Source organism: Alosa alosa, chromosome 17 (assembly GCF_017589495.1).
Source record: "Alosa alosa isolate M-15738 ecotype Scorff River chromosome 17, AALO_Geno_1.1, whole genome shotgun sequence".
NCBI classification, from domain to species: Eukaryota; Metazoa; Chordata; class Actinopteri; order Clupeiformes; family Clupeidae; genus Alosa; species Alosa alosa.
The window spans coordinates 9,138,468-9,161,515 of NC_063205.1; the positions used below are offsets into that span (position 1 = coordinate 9,138,468).

Sequence of the window (23,048 nt, forward strand, 5' to 3'; positions counted from 1 at the left end):
ATTTTGCATCAATTATGATTTATGCTGAACACACTGCAGTATAGGTTTTTGAACATTCTAAGTTCCGCAACAATTGAAGGTTCTAAAATTCTATGTTGAATTCAATGATCCCAGATATTCTTTAGAACGTTCATTTCTTAACATTCCCGTCACACCGGTGTGACGGTACTCCTTTAAGGGTTAAAGGTGTATGTAATGCATAAGGGGCATAGGGGCAGCCGTGGCCTACTGGTTAGAGCTTCGGACTTAATTGGAGGGTTCGAAACCCCGACCAGTAGTGCCCTTGAGCAAGGCACCTAACCCCTCACTGCTCCCCGAGCGCCGCTGTTGTTGCAGGCAGCTCACTGCGCCGGGATTAATGTGTGCTTCACCTCATTGTGTGATTACTGTGTGCTGAGTGTGTTTCACTAATTCACGGATTGGGATAAATGCAGAGACCAAATTTCCCTCACGGGATCAAAAGAGTATATATACATACATACACACATACATACATACATACATAATGCATAACAGTGTTTTAAAGATAAAGTGGCAATTGTGTGTGTCTTTAAATTTGATATCTTGCAGTGGTATTGGCCTGATTTCCCAGTGAATGCACGCCTGTCTGATCAAGTGGCTCATCCCTTGCCATATTTTGTTTCCCCAACACTTATCCTTCGCAGCTGAGTTTGTTTTGTTCTAAAACAATGCTGAGCCTCTTCTAATAGCAGCCACAACACCTTGTTTGAAGTAATCCTCTCTACCGGAGAAAGATTTAATTTGGGAACATCCAGTATCATCTGATGTTGCGAGGCAAAAGAACAGTTCTCACGTGCTGACCTCAGCGTCGGTGGATGAGAAGAACGAGAGTAGTCTGTCTGTCTGCGTTCTTTATCAGTCCAGTCCTTTGCTCTCAGCACAGTAGCCCAGAGAGTGATTAGGTTTATTGATTGCAAATGATGTGGCAAATCTGAGCCCTCCCCTGACCCACATAAAAAAAAAATGTTTGAACTTGCATGTATCTGATTTAACCTCGCCAGACTGGAGGAAAAAACAACCCATGTGAGCTGGAGCCTTTGTTTCAGCTTTGAAACGACTTGACCGCTTGGGGTACAGGGATCTTCTGTGCCAGCACTGCATGGGAGATTAAAGAGTTTGTTAATTCACGAGACATAAAACACATACAATCTCAATAAAGATGGCAAGAGATCCCATACAACTGGGTGATATTCTGGGGAAACAGCTGCAGTCCAATTGACACTCAGTCTACCTCTGCACTGCTCTTAAATTCCAACTGATTGTTCATAAGTCAAGTTCACATATTCAGGTGCAACAGAGAAATAAACTGTACCACATGTGCCTCTAACGTCTTGATTAATACTGCAGGCAATGGGGAATTAAAGAAATGCACACAGAGTCTGTCTACCACTGCACATATGGAGCCAGATGGAAGGAAAAGGAGCAAACGATTTAGGGAAAAAGAGAAAGAGTGAAAAAGAGATGGTGTGATTCACATCACCTGCATAAGAGAAGTGGAGAGGGCAGGCCACCAGCACTTGATGTGGAGGAAAAGAAGATTTACATTAAATTCTCTCCCGATTGTTTTTCAACGGCAATTAAAAGCTGATCAATCCAGCTCAACTGGCCCAAGTTATGGGGTATTTATATCTGTGAGAATGGACTATCTGTAGAGCTTATGTAACTGACAGAAGGAAGTGTACGTTTATAGCCTCAAGCCAAACAGACAGGATTTATGTTAATGTACTCCATGAATTATCCTCAAGATGGAGGCTCTGCCAGAGTGGTGTTCACTAAATTAACAAAATGTAATATTAGTGACAAGCCTGTGACAACTGGAAATCATTTCATTCAAACAGCCAACAAGCATACTGTATATGGCTGTCTGGGAAAGCTACAGTACTTAATTCAAATAACGAGTATATCATAGAGCCTTGCCCAGGACTGCCTTATCTCATATCTTAAATGTGGCATGGGAACAACAGTTCTCCTCTCATCAGTAAGGGGTCTTTTACCTTAAAGGGCGAGGAGAAACACATGTGTACTGTTTTGTTTTTGATGTAATTTTGCAACAACACACACAAAAAAAGGTTTCCCGGCATACAATTATACTGCCCTCCAAAAATAGACAACTATAATGGCAATAGGAGACTGCAATAAGTGGTGGTGATCAGACTGCATAATGACCTGGATGAAGATCATTCAGTGCATCAAGCTGTATGCATGCCTCTGATATGCATGCAAGAAACAACACTGGCCCAGATACAATCAGTTTACATCTGCACTTATTTTGCATCTACGAGCTTAATTTTGACAGGCAAGGCTTGTTCCTGATGGTAGTGTGCCTCTGCACTTAGCATGGACTCCAAAGGGCTTCCTCTTAGCCTCCACTGATAAAACATGAAGGTGGGAGATCTTTACAGGAGTGTAAATCCAATTTTGAATCAGGCATCATGTTAGAAATTACATAAACATGATATCTCACTGCAAATGACAAGTCAGACAGAGGTAATACACATGCTTGGTTCTGGAGTCGAATAGTTGACTATTTTATCAATAGCCTACATGAACAAATGGTGTATGTCACATTTGAAGTGAAACAGCTCACCTGTAGATAAAATTAGAAATGCACGAGAGGGCAAGCTGAGGCAAAGCACTCAAAAACATTGGGCGTCCAAAACCAAAGCACGGCCACATCGTCACAGTGACGACATTGGTCAGCAAGCTTCTTTCAGTTCAAAAGCCCTCCCTCAGAAAAGCGGACCACTCTTTCTCGCAGAGCAGAAAAAGCGCAGCAGAAGCAGCACGGGAATGTACCGAGGTAGAGTTTTATTGTCATCATCAGCTCGCGTTCCTTTTACCATTGGACAGATTCGGAAAATGAGGACTTGAGTTAGGCTACCTCGAGAAACCGCGTCCTTTATATTTCAATAAGTGGATAATACGGCGAAAGCTGCGAAGATGAATGACATTAAAGTTGCTGTTCTAGGGAGCGAAGCGGTCGGGAAATCAGGTAGCCTGTTATTGCCTGTACTGTTTTTGTGATTGTCACCTATCAAACACGATACATAGTTAATTGTGTTAAATATAACTTTGTAACCAAAATCAAAACTCATTTTCTCAACAGCTCTCATTGTCAGATTTCTGACTAAGCGATTTATTGGCGAATATGCATCGGCATCAGGTGAGTTGATAATCATAATTCGTCTGATACCTACATGCTCCTGCTTTGAGATACAGGCTAGTAAGCCCTCTCCCTCTTTAGTGCACACCCTGTGGTAGCCTAGTTAATTCCTGTTTGTCCCTTCACATAACCCTAAATTATGGAACCACTGGAATTGATGTTATTGGTGCAACACAATCAGAACTTTCCCTTGGAAAATTACTACAAAATTCGAGAGAGAATAATTGGTATGGAGTAGGCCTAATTCCTTGCAGCTGAGTGTTGACAACCGTGATGCTGAGCTGAAACTGTAGAATATGAAGATGATGTGCAGACAATCATTTTAATTCCCTTCCAATTCAAAGTTTCCTGGTCTGGTTTAAGGCATAGAAATTCCAGTTAACATAGGCCTAGTGACTTTTCTGTGGTATAAAATGTGTCAGGTTTTTTGCTGATAAGCATTTCAGATGTGACCACCAAATACTGGAGAGACAGTGGACATGTATATTAACGAGATTTGCACAATACCTAATATCTTCTGGCCAACTCAAATCTTCCCTATTTATTTCAGAGTGCATTTATAGAAAACGCTTATCCATTGATGGAAGACAGCAGAATCTGGAGCTATACGACCCTTGTTCTCAGGTATGTGCGGAACTGACTGATATTTAGCAGTATTTACAAGGTTCTTATGGTTTCCGTGTACATCACATGCAGAGAACTCCCCCTGCTTACACGATCTGTTTCTCAAGTGGTCGAATGGCCAAAGCTGAAAGTATGTGTAATTTGTCTCACTTAGTGTACTTAGCCCGCCTGGCTGCCTCTCGGCCTGACATTATATAATCAAAAGTGTAGATCTAGTGAACGTGTAGACCCAGTGACTGCATTCTCTCACTTATAAGTATAGACTTCATGAACTTGCACTACATGCCATTTCTATGCATAGGAAAAATGTGAAGGTTACATGTAAAACCAGCTGCTTACAGTGGCGAAGACCTCCTGACTAAGACATTACAGAAATGTTATCAATACAATACCACTGTCATGATTTGACTAAGTCCTGTCATCTGTTTTCAATTGCTTTTGTGTCTCCAGCCTAGTGAAGGAAAGTCCACTCTCAGCGAGCAGATTCACTGGGCAGATGGTTTCGTGGTGGTCTACGACATCAGTGACCGCTCGTCTTTCCTTACAGCCAAAGCTATCCTGCACCTAATCAGGGAGCTTAACTTCGGAGCCACCAAAAGGTAGGCAGCCCAACATGTGCTCAATCCTCACTGTCCACCCACCCACCGCCACTAGCACGCAGTGTGCTGTGGTGAGCAGCAGAGGCTATTTCTGATGTGTCATTTACAGTTTTGTTGCGACATGCTGACATGTGGGTGTTCTCTTCAGTCTGGTCAACACGATTCACATCAAGCCTTTTGTTTACATGTTCAACAGAATGTGTGCACTGTGGGTGGTGTGAATGGGCGCCCACATTCGTCATGGGCCATCTGAAGACTGTGTATTTTCATGCATTAGGATTTGACATTGAGAGTCTGAAATTGGAATCAATAGATCAAAAATTTTCCCTGTGCACCTACATTTTTCTTGGGTATAATTTACTGGTTCATGGAGAGGATTAGAGATGTAGAAGGTGCAGAAGGACAAGGAAAGCTAAATAAATTAAGTCCTTAAATAATTAGATAGTAATAATAATTACTACCTCACTCTTGAGCCATTTGATTTTCACACTTACTGTTCTCAGACACATTAAGTAAATAAGGAAACTGTTTGGAACAATAATATAAGCTATTCACATTCCTATCAACCCACACATTTATGAATACATCCACTCTTAGACCAGTGTTGCAGGTAATGATAAAGGCATGAAGCTAAGCCTGTCCTTGTCTATGCTATCTGTAGGGACGCGGACGCTGTGGTCTTTCTGGTGGGAAATAAGCAGGACTTGTGCCACGTACGCGAGGTGAGCAGGGAGGAGGGCCAGCAGCTGGCGGGTGAGACCCACTGCCAGTTCTACGAGCTGTCCGCCGCCGAACACTGCCAAGAGGTGGCGCTCATGTTCTCCAAGATGGTGCGCAACGCTAGCCAGCACAGCAAGGCCAAGGAGCGCCGGCGGCGCCCCAGCGGCTCCAAGTCCATGGCCAAGCTCATCAACAACGTGTTTGGAAAGCGCCGGAAATCTGTATGAGAAGTGGAGAGCTGGTAGGGACAGGGACCTACGCGACCCGCACCTACACAGTTGTTAAACCGATGCCGTGATTAGTTATTTGAAAAGTCACATTGGCTGTTTCAGAACAGATGGACATATAGCACCATGGACTATTTGTTTCTTATGTCTGAAGCCTAGTAACACAGGCTCTATTACAGGAATACATATAATCTAATCTATATTGAATGCTGTACAAAAGGCCTTTTCATAGACCTCGTAAGAAAAGCATTTCTTTAGCAAAACATTCCATATTTGTTGTTCCAGAAAAAAAATGGCGCAAAGAATGTGATTTACCTTACCAGCAGTAAGAGGAAGTCTGAGATCCTTTACAGTGAAAAGGCATTCCTTCCCAAATGGAGATTAAGGAGTTATATAATCTTGAGTAAACAATTACTTTGATTGCACTTAAAGGGACCGTTAATGTGCTATGCATTACATTAGAAAAAGCTGAACATTCTCAGTGGTGAAGGTATGTGTTAGACTCGCACGGTATGTGATTGCAGAGGTAGGTTAGTGGAAAGGGCAGTGGGCTGCATTTAGAGAGCACATTAGCCAGCACACTCTCCCTCCGTCCACACTGTTGCATAAGCATGGCAGGCACTTCCGATTTATCCCCCTCTTCAATTTTCCACTGTTCCTCAACCGTTCGAGTGTGAAATAAGGACCAGGATGCTTAAATGGCCACATGCTTCCAAAAGCATCTGTATGTAAACCTAAGTGAAGCATTTTCAATCAAAAGAACAAGAAAAGCCCCTCTTGTCCTATTGTCTCTGAAATAACTTCAGTGGTTTCCTGTAAGCACAAGTAGGGTTATTGAAAAGGTAGTGCCGTTTGTGTAGCACAGTGCTCTATGTGTTGGCTTAATAATGTGCTGTCATTAAACCAGTGGAAAAATCCACGAGTCTGAATGAAATAATTGCTTCTGTAGTCATGTAATCTAGTGCCATGCCCATGTATCACATTGTTTGTTATGTAACTTAAGTGATGCCCTTGGGCCATGGCCGTAGTGATTGTTATTTCTAAATGGAAAACACTTGTTGTGGAACCGGTGTAGACGTGCTTTGTGTAGTGACATGTAACTATGGTTTTTGTGTTGATAGTGTGGTTTTAGTGTTGATACCTGTGCTTTCAAGGGTGGCCAAAGTATGAACACTCAGATCAATAAAGAGCATGTTATGCGATCACATTGGTTTGGGATGAAGACTGGTGAAAGATCATTCAAGGCCAAATGTGTGTGCTGAAGAACACTAATAATTTTGTTTTGGTAGATTGTCTTATTTTGTCCTATTTGTATGAGCATATCTAAGACAGTTTCTTCAAGAATGCAAAATAAAGGTTATTGTTTAAAAACAAAAAAAATGTGAGTTGTAGTTCCTTCAAAGCTAGCCATCAAAATGTCTAATGGTAAGACAGAGGGTCAGCTATGTTTAATATTATATTCCCTTGAGGAACATAACAATGAATCAGGGGACTAAGAACCAGGGAGACCATCGAGTCTTCACTTAAGCACAACAGTTCATTTTAATCACAATCACAATAAAGGCAGTATGTATGAAAGGCGTACTCATGTGGAGACCCCCTCATCTGTACTACATTCTCAGAGATGAGTCAAGAAGTACAGTCAGACCATGGGCAGGCCAAGAAAAGGGTGGGGTGGTGTTGGCAGGTCCTCTGATGCTGTGGCATGAGATGCAGAGGGAGATAAGGCCGTCTCGCTGCATAGGGGTTTTGTCAGCATTCTCCACCTGAGAGATAGCACAACTGGTAAATAGAGCTCCTTAAAGTTCTTGGAACAGGTACACAGAGCTTTCAATAATCACCTGGTCTCCACAAGAGCCCTTTCCCCTCCTCAAAGCTTTATGGTTTTATTTAGTCTGGAATTCAAAGGATTTTGTAGTGTCAGTTTAAACACCTTTGTCACATGTGTTTTGTCTATAAGCTCTTTTAAGTTTAAATGCTTTTGTGTTGGATAAATGTGTCAAGTTTCTCACGGGGGAACTTTGTGTTCTGAGAAAGCACTATATTTCATACGTTTCCATCTCTTTCTTAGGGAGGAGTACATTGCCCTGTCAACTGCAGAATTTATAGATGAACATATTTTGTTCTTAGGAGTGTTTTTAAACTGAACTGATACTAGCCTACTGGGAAAGAATACAATCCATGACCTCTTATGGGAAAAGAACTTCAAAATAAATAAAATAAACAAAATTCAGGATCCGCAATGCCATCATAGAGTATTGTATGACAGGCCTTCACGTGCAGTGATTACACACAGTGGGCTTACAGTAACTAATCTGAAAAAACATTGGTAGCTTAAAACCATGGGCTTTTAGTAGACACCAGGCAGTTTTTCACACCCAGGGCTAGTCATCGGATGCCCATAAAGCCTTCACTAATCCAAACCGTATGAGCAATATTGTTTACCACCATCTCCGTGGTGTCATGTCAAAAACATTAGAGAGAAAAACAAGAAGAGGGAGACAGGTTAATCTGTTGGTGACAAAGAGAGAGATTAGAAAGAAAACCAAAAGAGAGATTCAGAAGTCCAGCGCAGGCGAGAAAATAATACGATTAGAGATTGAGCCAATGTAGAAATAGAGGGAAACAAATCAATAGTGAGGCAGTATGCAAGATGAAAAGCAGCAAGAAAAGAAAATGATGAATAGCAACAGAAAAGTACAATTGGAGAAAAAAATAGGGGAAAGAAAACAAGTGTGTGTGTGTAGGGGGGGCTGAGGCAGTATTAAACCCAGGCGAGATCACTTTAGCCCTCCCTGGCAATGTTACCACTTGTGCCATCGCTCTGCTAGGGCACAGTCTGCACACTCACTCTCTCTCTCTTACACGTGTAGAAAACAACATTCAGAGCATGACATGTTTACATTGCGCTTCAGAGTAATGTCTTTTATCAGGCACCACAGGGCTGGCAGATACTGGTAGGCCAGGTGCGATGAGGATGTAGTGTTGAAAAATCGGCCCTTTTGATTTAGACTCCCAGCCTGTGATAACTAGTTGTTTTTGATCTAAGGTGTGAAATGGATGGTGAAGGCAGCACTCATTCACACGCCAGATTGAAATATTGGCTTTCACCTGAGTTTTATGTTTAGTTTTCATGGCGTAAAGCTGGCTTTTGAGTTTGTTTTCATCCTCTTTGCTATGAAGTTGGATTATTCAGAGTGCTGCTGACATCTATTTACTATGTTATGCTGACTGTGCTTTGAAGATAATCACAGAACAAACGCTAACTGAGGTTCACTGTTCTGTTCTTTTTCAAGACCAGCAAATTAATTGTCGCAGTAGTTATGCAATCCTGTCACAGACCTACAAATTTGGCATTGCATGAGACATGGGACACGATGTGACGGAAGTACGACAAACATTTAATGACATTGAATCATCTGTATGCAGAGAGGCTCCACTAATTTAGCTCAATAACTCAATTTTACATAGATGTAAATGAGATCTTATTAAAATTCTGTGGAAACTCTCATGATAACAACACACCCATAACGGGGAGAAAGGCTAGATGTTATGGCTTACGGTTGGTGCAGGGCTTGAAAAACACAGAGTAACACAAACCTTCACCATGCTGATCTTCTGACTCATTTTGTGTAGGTAATTCTCCTGGAGCCATGACACTTACGCTATGTCAGTTTAGGGAGAAGCGTCGAAGGTGCCTCACACCGAGGACCATAATACCCCTAGCTGGATTTATAATGAGGTCAGGGGGCTAGGCCTGCAGTGAGTGGCTGGAATCCCTTTGAAGTCACCCTGCGGCGTGAGTGTCTTTGCATATGGGCCTGATTAGGAGAGAGCTAAGGGGGCTGCTCGGCCCTAACCGCCAACTGCTCGAGTCTTTTGTTATGATGGTGATGTTATCATTCATCTTCACGGTACGTAGCGTAGCGCTAAATCTGTCCCATCCATTATAGATCCTTCATGTTTAGCAGTGCTAGCAAGAAGCGGGCTATGAATGACAGACCCATTTTTTATCACCCTTCTTGCGGGCTATTGTACAGTATTTTATCAGCCCATAAATCTTATGAGGAAATCTTAAAACTTATGAGGATGCACATGTTTCAGTGGTTAATCTAGCACAATCATTTACCCACATATTTCAAAATCTCATGAAAGATGGAGAGGAAGATTATTTTATTCCTTGTCAAAGTTACAGTGTAGGCCTAGGAATGTAACACATCCAAACAGCTAATGGACTCATGGCGTCAGTGGGCTCAAGAGTACCACTGAGATCAACACATCACACAGGAACGTGACAAGAACTTGATTAGAGTGGATTGGCTCAACATGAGGTTATACGGCAGTAATGACCCCCTCTGGGTTCCATGGTAGTTATGGGATGATGACATCATCACCCGACCTGGTTCCAAAATGATCTATCTGCCATTTCAAGTTTTTTTAGGCAACATGTACCCATTGACACGCATTTTACCTTGAAAGGGCATAAAGAACGGCTCTTAACTTTATATCCAGAAGTGAGCGCAGGAAGCATCCTATACTTTCCAAGTATTATAATTTTAGAGTTTAGAGGTGCGATCGTACACGATTTCAAGCCCATACAATTTTTTGTCACATTCAGCAAACATCTCCTCGTGATCTGCTAGCTGCCCATCCCGTGAGTATGCGGTGAAAAAAAACTCTCTCTTGGCAGCCCAGACTCCGAAAAGTGGAAACAAACAAAGTGGGGGCAGCCTGTCCCCAAAACAAAAACATAACACTGTGTGGAGTATTTCTGGGAATACTGAAGGGTGGGGTGAGCTACCTCTCCTTTGTGATTGTGCTTTGTACTTGTGTTTGGTCCTTGGTTAAAATATAATGTACGTTGTTTTGGACAAAAGCATCTGCTAAGACAATTAAACATAAACATAAACAAATGTGACGTTGTATGCAATAGCTTACCCCACCTTTAAGAGTAATTCTGAAAACGTCTATTGAATTTGGAAACGTATGCAGTTCATTCATTCATTCATTATTTACGAAGTATTGCATAATGAGATGCATGGCTAGAAGACAAATAAATTCAAGTTTCACATAATTATGTAAGAGAACATCTGATAGAATATAAAAGTGGACGGTGGACGAAAATGCAGACACATCAAAATCATCATCACCGTCAACAACAACATCCAGGTGAATATTCTTATACTATGTTCCTGGGACCACCTAACCATCTGCTAGCCGAATTCACCATCCCCACCTCCCTCCCTGGTGAAAAGCGTGCCACCTGTACGCTCTTTTGCCCTTGGCATGCCCCACTAACGGGAACCAGCCCCCTGATGAGAGAGATAACAGCACTGCCATTTATACCCGCCTTGCTCTGCACAGACCCAGCATACCAGCCCAGATAGGCTTCAGGTATTTCTCGAGGCGATAAGGGCCCTGTTGGGCCGTGACACGCTCCGTTTGTCCTCTCATTCCCTTGCATTACAGCATGGATAGCTCGGCTCAGGAATGCCGGGAATGTGTCGAGTGGTGCGACGGAAAAGAGGAGCATGGCATAGCAAAGAGGGTGGAGCACGGCTCCGAGAAAAAGGAACACCCAGAAATCCACAGCTGAAAACTACAGCAGGCCTAAATGGGGCCACCAACAGCCATTCTCAAAGGTCCTTTGAGGCATAGAGAGATATGATGCTGTTAGAAATGCAGAGGGATATCAGCCAAGAGTGTGTGTCTACTCAGGGCTCTGTGTGCAGAATCGACCTCAATAACCTCAACAGCACCTCAGGTATTGAGCATTTAATCCTCCACATCAGCAATGCCTGTGGGGGGTTGGTTCCACTCTTAAACTGAGACCTAAACATCCTTGTCTAATGTATCCACTGATCGGCCGCATTGTTTGGCCTCTCTACCTTTCTCTCCCCTTTCAGCCCACAGAATTGCTGTCATTGGGTTGAGGTTAAGAGTCAATAAGGCACTGACAACATGCTGTCCCGTGTCAAATCCATTCCTCGTCATAGGTGAACCAATGAGGTTAGGGGTGTCTCCCCAGCTGCTCAGTGTCATGCTAAATGCAATCCATTACGCTGAGATGTGGCGGCTCAGGAGGGCACTCAAGCTTAACCTAATTTCCTACGCCTCTGGAAAAGTCCATTTGTGGATGGATGGACGGATGGATAAACTTCCCCGAGTGAGCAGTCCTGCTGGGGGTTTACTGAAGTATATCACATGATTACAAAATATGTCACAATCACCTAAACTTTCCAGACATGTCCCCTGAATGTGACATCCCACCATACTGGCTGCTTCGTTATTTTCCAGTAAGTCACCAGCCAGTAATCACTGCATGTTGTCCAGAGGAGCATGAGCATGTAATAAGCTCTCTTAGGGACCACAATGTCTCAGTTTTTAGGAGGCTAATTGTAAGCAGCTACCCTGTTCCAGGGGTAGCCCCATATTACCTATAACCACCGAGCCACTCTCCCTCAGTTGAGTATCTAGGTATATGTCTGTTTGCTTTTAAGATTAAAGACTCGGACCCTGTCACTGAGAAATCTATCTCACCTAAGAGAATTGGGCCAGCCAGTGTGGAGTCAACCTGACCTCACCGATCCTAGCTGTTAGTTATTGAAAAGCAATAGTGACTTTTCTGGTGTGGGGGCCCATTATAAACCATCTCTTGGGTTTCAAACCACCGGTGGATCAGGTTTCAGTGAAGGGAGAATGGGATAGCGAGTGCTGTAATCAAACCCAGGTTATGTAAGGGGCGTGAGGGACAGCCGTATCCATTTCTGTTTCTGCCGCCAGAAGAGATAAAGTTTACTTTTCGGGAGAGACTGCAAGCAGAGCTCCATTCTTCCCAGTATCCTTAATGTTAAGATTATGACTCCCGAAGAAAAATATTTAGCTCTTTTTTTCCACATTTTGTCCCTGATTGAGCAAACACAGAGACACGGAAGTCCTGAACTGGGTATGGAACAGATTCTCTAATATTGATTTCTCCCGAGATAATCAGCCCAGGGCTTTATGCTCACGAGGGCATTCCACCATTAGGTCACATTACTGGTTGGCTAATACCCAAAGGACAGTCTGTGATCTCCCAGACTGAGTTCCCCATTTGCAGTTACATAAATCAGAAATGGCTATGGGCACCAAATGAAGCACATACTGATTGGGATCTTAGGACTTTCGTCCCCTTTCAGTCTGGCATGGGCACCTCACAGTCTAGAGCCAGCAGTTCCTCAAGGCTCAGCCGACAGCCCCCCTCACAATGTGACAGGGTCTCAGCAGTTACGTAACCATCCAGCGGTGTTGAACAGCTTCTCAAAATGGTGGCTTTTGCCAGAATAATCAAACAGTGACTTTTTTGGGGGGTAGGGGGAGTATGTTTTGGGAGAGCCAATAGTTCCAGATTCTAATTTCACACAAGGCTCACTTACACTGAAATATTTGGAACATGATTAAACTCAAGTGCCTTGATGTGGGAGCGATTTTTGTACTGATGTTCATGGGATGAGATGCGATTTTACACTGGAGCATAAAACATTGTGGTTTATCAATGCTTCAAGTGACAATCAGCATACGTACCAATACTTCACACTTTCCTGTACAATTATTATAACTTCCAGTTTTTGGTAAAGATCCTAGCACTATTTAAGCTCATTTATGACTACAGAAACATAAACTGAATTGTAGTCAAACTGACACAATCTGTTGTTCTACTTTCCAAGATGCTTGCATAATCCAGTGGGAACTGTAGAACATTGTGTGTGTGTGTGTGTGTGTGTGTGTGTGTGTGTGTGTGTGTGTGTGTGTGTGTGTGTGTGTGTGTGTGTGTGTGTGAGCGTGAGTGTGTTTGTGTGGTTAGCTGTCATCATCATAGGTTTGGCACTACAGCCTAAGTGATCTGCTGGCACTGAATGGACTTAATGTCACCTATGGTGACAAATTGCTCTTTACTTTCCCACTTCTCTCTGTTTACATATCAAACATTCACTCATAAAGTGATTAATAAATCTGAGGAAAAGGTTCACAGAGAGTTGTATGGATGTGATATCAAATGGTATCAGGTAAGATGTCATCTAATGGATTTGAGGACTTTTGAGGACAGTTTCAAAGTGTTTCAAAGCGATTAACCCTTGTTATACATTCCTATAATTAAAACACACACATGAGCAAGCATATTATGCTGAATAATGATTAACATAATTCTGTATCCTTCATTTAAGCTATTGAAAAGGTAATTCACATGAAATTGCAATGATCGCAAATTAGATAACTTAATTGAAAACCACCTTCCCTTTCAATGCTAGTAACACTTACTTTATACAACTCTGTTTCCAAAAAAGTTGAGATGATGTGTAAAATGTAAAGAAGTAAGGTAAATCCATATTTAGTTGCAAAAAGGATACGGACAACAAACTGACTTTGTGACTATTTCCTGAAAAAAAAAGTTCATTTTGAATTTGGTGCCAACGTTTTGACATCTCAAAAAAGTCGGGACGGGAGCAACAGTGAGGCAGGGTCTCTAAAGATGCAAAGGTATTCATCACTGTGTGAAAACCTGTTTGAGCAAATAATGCAGCAGTATAAGAACAATACTCCTCAACTTGAAATTGCAAATTGGGGGATTTCATCATCTAATGCACAATATCATTAAAGTATTCAAAAAGTCCAAAGATATAACTTCTAAAAAGTGTTCACCTGTAACCGAACAAGAACAGAGAGATGTCACCAACCACACAGGCCACACGTTTTCCCCCCTTCCTGTTCCTTCTAGATGTCTAGTGGCTAGAGGGTGTTGCATCTGCATTTGCAGCCGTTTCACACCGTTTTGCAGAGTTAATGTTTCCATGATGTTTTTATGTGGTAGAGTCTGAGTGTGACAAACTATTTCTTAGTTCAAACATTTTGAATTTTATTTTGAATTTTGATTAATACAAATGGTGGAAACATCCCTTCCGTCCTTACCATAAATTACGCCCATGTTTGAGGTCATATACCCCCCCATCCCAAAAAACAATACAATTTCTGTTTCAACAAGTGTTGTCTTTGCACTATTCTCAATCAATTATAGGGTTTACGTGATTTGAAAATCATATCATTCTGATTTTATTTTGACTTTACACTGTGTCCCAAAAGAGTCTGATGAAGTTAGACGTCACCATAATAGCCAGAAGCAGCCAAACAGCCATGAGCACTTTTATTAACTTGTCTGATTCAACATTATTTCAAGGGACACTTCTTAGCTTAGTTTAGTTCCGTTCATGTGAAAATTCTGTGATAAAATGACTGATCAGTGCCCTACACATCCCCTGACAAAATACATCACATTGCTTCATAGTCCAGTCTAAACTCATGGTGACATAAAAAAGCATACAGTGCCGTAAATGCAATGTACAATCAGTTCCTCTCCACCCAAAACTGCCAGGACCAATCAGTATCTTTCCCAGTATCCAACCTGAATTCTACAATGCGGTCACTGTTCCCTCTCCCTCCATGTCTACTCCCAATCCAAATTAAGTCATCACTGATAAACACAACCTACAAAACAACTTAAAATACTTGCTCTCTTTGTTAAACAAGTTGAATATTTGACACAGTAGATGCTGTAATCATGGCTTCACTTGAAGAGGCCACCTCCTTAGACAGTGTAAAAACTCAAGACTTTAGTTTCGAGGGATATGAAAAGATCTCAAATTACAAATGCCTTCTATAGTCGTCACTCAAAATCATTATCAAACTGAACTTGCTTGCACTTCAAAGCGTGCACCACAGCTCAACAGACACTTTAAATAAATTTCAACTGTGGAAAAGTGCAATAGTTTAAATTCATCCTGAGCGCTGTTGTTTTATTTCCTTCACCGCTAGATTACTTCATCAAAACAGATTTCCAAGCATTTCCTAAGATGGCAGAGTGCCAGTGTTGATCTGTTTGCCAGGGTGGGTGATGGATGAGACAAAAGAACACCTCTGATGTGTGTGTGTGTGTGTGTGTGTGTGTGTGTGTGTGTTGTTTTAAGAATGGCATAAGAGATAGATATGTTAGCAGCCCAAACAGATCCGCTCTCTGGAAGAGAGGGGATGCTATGCTTTCATGCTATGCTCCTCTCTGCTGTCAAGCCCAGGCTTTCACTGCTGGAACACCTGTGATAGGTGTGGGTAGCCCTCACAATCGTGGCAAGCTTAACATTTGATTTCAACCTTTCGTATATGACCTACCCTCACAAAATGAAATAGTCTTCAGTTTCCAACATGGGCTTTGATCAGCAGCATTGTCTTGCTGTACCAGAAGTGTTTTTATTTCATTTGAAGTGTTATGTCAACTGGTATAAAGTTTGACTATTGATGGTCACCGGACCATGACTCTCCTGTGTCATATAAATGGCTAATACTCAGGTTCAGTGCATATCTGCATGTATGGGCAGCCGTGGCCCACTGGTTAGCACTCTGGACTTGTAATCGGAGGGTTGCTGGTTCGAGCCCCGACCAGTGGGCCGCAGCTGAAGTGCCATTGAGCAAGGCACCTAACCCCTCACTGTTCCCCGAGTGCCGCCGTTGTAGCAGGCAGCTCACTGCACCAGGATTAGTTCCCTTTACTGCAGAAATGCAATATTTTGGACAATAAAATATTACTGTACTGCACTGTATAACTGCAGTTAATTTAATGTACTGCAATATATTATCTACACCTTCATCCATCTTCAGAGACACTGAAATACTGGTAATCAGTCTTAGAGTGTGGTCCACAGTGGAGTAGTTATCCAATGGTATATGCACATGGACAACAAATTTGCTTACAATGTATGTGCATATATCTTGATTCTGATGCTATCTCTGTTTGACACACAATATACAATAATAATTATTTGCACACAAGGTGAGGTACACTAGTAACTAACAGCTTTTTATATGGTATAGGGCAACCTACATAACATGACTGCTTCGGAACAGTCAGTGATCTACAGCCATTGCCATTTCCGTTCCAGGCTATGATGAGTTTCAAAATAGAAACATTCCTTTTAAGTTAAGTTAAGAGGGGGTACTGAAATGTTGAGGAAAAACTGGTTGTGTGATTCACTGTCTATTGTCACCACTCACCACACCCCTGTCACTGTCCACACTGATTGTGTAGATCACTGTCATCCCCACCCAACAGAAATTATTCAAACCAATAAATCTGAAATGGAGTACTTGTTTATGTGGATTACCCCCTACACAAATACACAAACAATCTGTTGTTGACATTTTAATTTGAATGTTGTTACAGTTAAACAATTAGATGACAAATACATGCAAGTTAATTGATATGAGAGTTGAAAGTGTAACATTTGTTGTACTAACTGTATGTCAATTGTGTACAAAGATCTATAGAAAATAGTAATCATAAAAATCATACAAATGAGGCGATCAATTGGGTTTGCTTGAAATACTACAACAGGTTAGTCCTTCAATTGCCAAATATTTTACTGTACAGCATAGCATTATCATATATATATATATATATATTTTACAACAGTGACTCCATCTCCCAATAAAAATGTACCATAAACTCAACAAGACAGACATGGGAGCTCAAGCTAACTAAGATTTCTCATTGTGATATGCAAAAACCTTTTTGTGGAAATTCATTGTGACACTTCTGGCACTAACTTGTCCCATAATGTGTCCCAGAATGCCTCCTGTTGGGCCGGGTCTTGAGGCCACTCTATGTAAGTCCTGGTTTTGACGAGTCGGGCCAGCCTGTGGTGGGCAGAGAGCAGGTTAGAAGGGATCTTCTCCAGAAACACCAGGATCAGCACATCCCTGTGCTCCACCTGCAGCCGGTAGGTGCCCAGCCGCATCTCCAGGGAGCCCCAGTTGCTCCGCAGGTAGTGGCGGCTGACCAGGCAGAGGGTGCGGCGGCTTCTGTACAGACTGTCAGTTTTATTCTCCACAATATCCTTCCCCAGCTGGAAATCCTTCCTGGGTAGGCAAAGCTTGAGGAATGGGGGTCCCCTATGCTTCAGGCTGGGCAGGAGCCTGTCCACAACCCAGCTCTCATCCTTATCAACAGCTTCATACACCAAGCTGTAAGGATGCTGAACTCTCTCCCTCCTCTCCCCCCTCCACACTCAGCTACATAACATCCTGGACATTGGACCCACAATGGCCGCCTGCACTACTCCACTTGCACACTTGAACACTTGCACACTTGTACACTTTACAACTTGGTGTTGTTGTCCTGAAAACACAACACTTCTGCTGCTCTTACATAACTTGCACCACTATGCCACTTTCTTCATTACTCAGGTCAAACAGAACTACCCAAGCCTCTTATTGGCCTGACTTTGCACTAGTTTTTATTGACTGTCTATGCACAATTTCAACAAAATTTTGCTGCTCTTATTTTTCATTATTATATGTGCCCTCTTATTTACTTATTTACTTACTTTTTGTTTACTTGAATGTTATGTTTGTCTGTGGACTTAAAATTGGTAAAATATGTCTTGTCTTCACCGTGGGATAGTGAGAAACGTAATTTCGATCTCTTTGTATGTCTGGAACATGTGAAGAAATTGACAATAAAGCTGACTTTGACTTTGACTTTGACTTTGACTTTGACTTATCACTGTGAGACACAAAGACATCATAAGGGTAGTAGTGCCCTCTGGTGGTGCTGCACAGATGGTACATGAGCACGGTCAGGATAAAGAGCAACAGGAAACAGTGGCGGTTTTAGGTACGGGCGAACCGGGCGGCATCTTGTAGGGGGCGGCACGAGCGCTTAAAAAAAAAAAAAAAAAAAAAAAAAAGAATAATAATAATAAACGTCGCAAAACGATTTTCTATTATCCATCACTTGTGTGAGGAATTAGGGAATTGGCGCCCCTGTTGCTCAGAAGGTAGGCCTACTGCACTGCACTGTGCAGAGGAAGGGGCGAAGGGAGGGGTTTGCGGGGGACAGTTCACCTCTGGGTCTCCTTAATGAAACGGGAAAGGGGGGATGAATGGGGATCCACTGTATAGTAGCCTACAACAGTCTATTAGTGGGCTAAAATCAGTCACACCTTGACTTTCTTCCAAACAACGCACATCTCATAATGTTATGAATGCAGACCTATGATTCCTGCACATTTAATTAACCGTGTGAAATGGCTAATAAAAATAGGTGACAAAACGATTAAGAGGTCACCCAGGTGAATTGGTTTGGTCTTGACTGAGGTCGCGAGTGGATCATGGGAATTTGTGGATTGTTGTCGACTGTCGAGTGCCAAACACGATGGACATATGATTGTAAGTTATATTTGCCACTTTTATGTATATAGGCCTATTGTGTATTTATTTAAGTTCTAATACGGTTTTGTGCAGAATTGCCTCATTGTCATTTGGCAATGCTGTAAGCAGTATTTTGCCATCTCATTGTTTGCCATCTGCTTGTTTGTGCAGAATTGCCTGTTGTTGCTTTAAAAATGACATTTAAAATGTCTCAATAAAAAAATAACTGTTTGAAAAAAAAGAAGATTTTTTTGTTGTTGGGGGCTCGGGGATCTCGCCCGGGGAGTAATTGAGTCTAGAACCGCCACTGACAAGAAACCTGTAGTGCAGAGGAAGAGCTGAGACCCAACCTCCAGCCTGCAGTGGGTCAGACCGTACCGCTCTAAGTCCTGGAGCCTGTCCCCATTAAGGCACTGCAGTGCCCTTTGCTGCTTTGAGGCAAAGAACACCCCTATTGGACTCTCCTGCTTTGCCCAGCTATTGAACCAGGAGTTTTCACAGTTGCAGAACAACCGTGGTTCAAAGAAGACAACAGATCTTAGGCTGTGCAAGGGCTCGAAGAAGTGCTTGGATAGAGTGGTCTCAGATGAAATAAAAAGGAACACATATTTCAGAGACCTCATGTCCACACTGATGACCCTGTCGAAGGAAACTACTAAACAATTAAAGAGATCCAGACTCTGAAGTTTCATCAAGCCATGAAACATGACACTGAAATCAGGTTGATTGTAGAAATCCACATTAATCAGTTTAAGTCTTTTTAAATGCACAAGTTTGTTCAAGCCGGAAAGATCTTGAGTACTGGTAGTGGTCCAGTGGGCGAATTTCAGATGTGCCACAGAGGTGAAGTGCTGAAGGCCAAAAGTGAGGTCAGGCGCACACAAGAAGTGATTAGCAGAGATATCAAGTCTGATGACAGATTTCAGAAAGCGTGTCTCACAACCCCATAAAACAATCTTCTCGCTGGACAGTGAGAGACTCAGGCCCACGTCTGGGGTGCTGTTATCAGCAATGACCAAAGTCATAGGGTGCATAGATTCGATGGTGAGTTCAGACAGGTTGCGAGGGAAGTCCCCAAAGATGAGACTCAGGTTGAGAACTTGCATTTCAAAGAGCTCAGTGTTGGGAAGCTTCAGATTCCCAAGGTGGAGAACCCTAAGAGAGGGCAAATGGGCAAAGGATTCTGCTTCTAAGTCCTTTAAGAGATTATTGTCGAGGATCAAAGTCTCCAAATTCTGAAGTCCCTTCAAAGTGTTCCTTTGAATTTTAAATATTTTGCTCAGAGTCATACTTTTCAACTGCCTAAGTTTTGCAAAAGCAAAGTCTTCAATGGTTTGAATTCTCCATGAAGAGAGTATTAATTCAAGTAAATTTTCCAGACCCGAGAAACATGTCGCGTTTATTACTGAAATGTTTGCTTGCAGTGTTAAGCTACGAAGCCCTGACAGTCCATTAAAGGCATCATTTTCAATTGTTATATAACTCGGATTGCTTATATCTAGGATAGTGGAATTATTTAAGATGTTCTCAGTTTTAATGTGGCGTACTTCAGACAAAGGAGTTGCATAAATGTACAGATGCTGCAAATTGCTAAGTCCTTCAAATGTAGATTTCTCGATCTGTGTGAACTTTCCCTTCAACCCCAGGTTTTCCAGGTGACTTAGACAAGCTAATTGTTTGGCTCTGAGTATCAGGTACCGTTGAGTCCAATACGTAAAATGCTTCAGCTGTGTCAAAGGAACATGTCCTGTACAAAGAGTCATCAGAGATTCGTCAACAAGAGGGGTGCGTTCACCGTATAAATTGATGTTGAAGACCACATTCTGAACATTTTTTAAAGTGGACATGAAACTGAGATTGAGGTTAATCAAATCCTCTCCTTCAAGTGTAAGTTTTTCCAGCTTATAACATTTTTTCCATGAAGACGGAGAGTACTCTTGTAATGTATTGAAATGCAAATTAATAATGGTGACAGACAGTGCTGATACAACTTCACAAATAGTTTGTATGTTCATCTCTGTCAAGTGTAAATTCATCTGTTGAATTTGCTGGATCCCAGAGTGCAAGAGTTGAGCATGGAGCACATCGTTCATTGGCATGCTTAATAATGATACCTTCACTATGTGTTTAAAAACATTTCTTTCTATTCTCTTGACATGTCGAAATGAAATATATACATTTCTCAGAGATGGAAACTGCCCATATGAGCAATTTGGAATTAATAAGGTCTGCACATCCAGTTCTATACTTAAATATTCGAGCGACGCTGAAAAATATGACAGTTTACAGAGTAGCTCTGAGAAGTTATTTCCTTTAACATCAAACCTTTTCACCTGACTCAGTCCATCGAAAACATCTGCTGCCACTTCTGATAGAGCATAGTTTTCAAGTTTCAGTTCCTCCAGATTGTACAGATCATGAAACACCTTAGATGGTACCAACGGATTGCAGCGTTCTTTGCAGGTCATGGAGAGTAGGTGCAGGTTGGTCAGTCCCCTAATGGCCTCTGGGAGGATTGCAGACAGACAGCCGCTGATACACAGGCTCCTGAGACTGTGAAATTTGGTAAGAGCATTAGGCTGAAGAGTTGATCCATAGGCTACCCTCACACAGAGAACTTCAATGCCCTGTGGAACTGTGGAAAGATCCAATGCCAAATCAGAAACATGCGAACAAGAAGCTCTCAGTTGACTACCTGGGCATTCGGAGTTTGATGCGATGGGGAAATCTGGATAAGGTGAGGCCTCATCCATCACAATGCATTTTGTAGACATCCAGCTGAAGACACAGACCACCTCCACAGCCACAATCAGAAGGGAGTAGAGAAATGCCATTTTGTGTGAATTCCAAAAGACCAAATCACCAAAAACATATACAGTCCTTTGATGTTAGGATCAGTGAGAAAAGGTCCTGGGCGTGAATCCGCTGGATGCTGTTTGAAAAGAAACCAATGGGGGTGCTGCCTGCAACTGAAGTTGCTGTGTTAGTCAATGAGTTAGTGGTGGCTGCTTTTGTTACTTCAATGCCATACAGTACATGACACTCAGCTCAGGAAACATCATGTGTGTTATTTGTAATGCAAAAATATGCTGCGCATGTAGTGAGGTGATGTACTCTTTCTGTTCCTGTTTATCTCTCACAGCTTCGATTTGACTTATTTTTATAAGCCTGGTGTTGATGTTGATGTGTCTTATAATAATATAGCCTAATAGTGATTGCAGAACTTCAGTCAGAGCCTTTGGTAGTTCAGTGTCTCACCTTTTCTCGTTTGTTTTTAGACTGACTGAATAATTGTTTAGGCCAAACCTGTCAACATTTAGCTTTCCAAAAATGGGATTTTTTTGTCGGGTGGGGGCATCTATAGGCCTAGTGGATGGATTTCAACTTGGTTGCTAAAAGTTGCACTTGCATAATTTGCATAATTAGCATAATAAGATAATTAAAGCGTGAATAGAGTAACATTTTCAAATTATAGCTATCACCATGAAACTTTCTCAGTTGATTACTTATGATGAGAAACAAATGCATTGCATGTTTTTTCTATTTTAAGGTTTGAATATGCAAATGAGGCCCTAAATAGCCTAGACTTATCTTTAGCGTCCCATCTCCCAAAAATCGGTGAAGTTTTATTTATTAATCTCTAAAGTAATGAGTCAAAATCACAAACAACTTCAGGCGGCGCTCTTGTCCACCATCTAGCCTCCCAGCCCCCCGGTGCTCGTGGTTCAGTCCAACAACAAGCGCAAAAAAAAGAAAATTAGAAAATTGACGCATCATTTAAATTTTTAACTTCTGAACAGAAAATCGTAATTGTGCTCAATTGAAAATCAAAATAAGCATCAATAACCAATTTACTGTGCCGTCCTAAAGAATGGATAACAGATTTTTAAGCCTATTTTTTTATTTTTTCTTGTGAATTCTGCAAATAGAACACAGCACTGCAAAGTTTTGTTGGCCCTCTAATGTATTTGACTTTGACATCCCTGGTTTAGGAGGACCATTTTTGTATGTTGATCTCAAGGGGCCATTCCATAACCACTCATTTCATGTATAGAGCCACCTAGTTAAACACAAAAAAGTAAAAATGAGGTCTTGTAATTGCAGGTATATGTGACCTAACATAGTCAAAACTGCACGAAATTGGAAGTGTAGGATCATTATGACACCCTCTGTATGCACGCCAAGTTTCGTGGAATTCCGTTCATGGGGGGCCACACAATAAATTAATTTATGTTACTATACACCAACTGGCCTGTAGGTGGCCGGAGACAGTTTTCTGTGAATATCTCGAGAACCGTAGGGCCTAGGAGGTCCACCTTTTTTATGTATGTTGGTCTTAAGGGGCCATGTCAACCCATCCCATTACCACTTATTTCAGGTATAGCGCCACCTAGTTAAAAATTAAAAGCAAAAAATTAGGTGTTTTCATCACAATATCTCTGGCTGACATGGTCAAAACTG

The 23,048-nt window shown here is 41.9% G+C and overlaps 2 protein-coding genes across 2 annotated transcripts; one reads left to right on the forward strand and one right to left on the reverse strand.

Moving 5' to 3' along the window:
- Nucleotides 1–2,769: 2,769 nt before the first annotated feature.
- Nucleotides 2,770–6,734, forward strand: rergla (RERG/RAS-like a). Its single transcript, XM_048268247.1, has 5 exons — nucleotides 2,770–3,013; nucleotides 3,128–3,184; nucleotides 3,735–3,808; nucleotides 4,259–4,407; nucleotides 5,069–6,734. The coding sequence occupies exons 1-5, from the start codon at nucleotides 2,962–2,964 to the stop codon at nucleotides 5,352–5,354; spliced, it is 618 nt and encodes a 205-aa protein (XP_048124204.1). The 5' UTR covers nucleotides 2,770–2,961; the 3' UTR covers nucleotides 5,355–6,734.
- A 10,223-nt stretch (nucleotides 6,735–16,957) lies between these two features.
- LOC125310996 (toll-like receptor 13) lies at nucleotides 16,958–21,421 on the reverse strand. Its single transcript, XM_048268801.1, has 5 exons — nucleotides 21,283–21,421; nucleotides 20,913–21,222; nucleotides 18,900–19,889; nucleotides 17,942–17,988; nucleotides 16,958–17,385 (listed from the first exon to the last, which is right to left on the reverse strand). Exons 1-5 carry the CDS (start codon nucleotides 21,419–21,421, stop codon nucleotides 16,958–16,960), a joined length of 1,914 nt encoding a protein of 637 aa, XP_048124758.1.
- Between the last annotated feature and the right edge of the window lie 1,627 nt (nucleotides 21,422–23,048).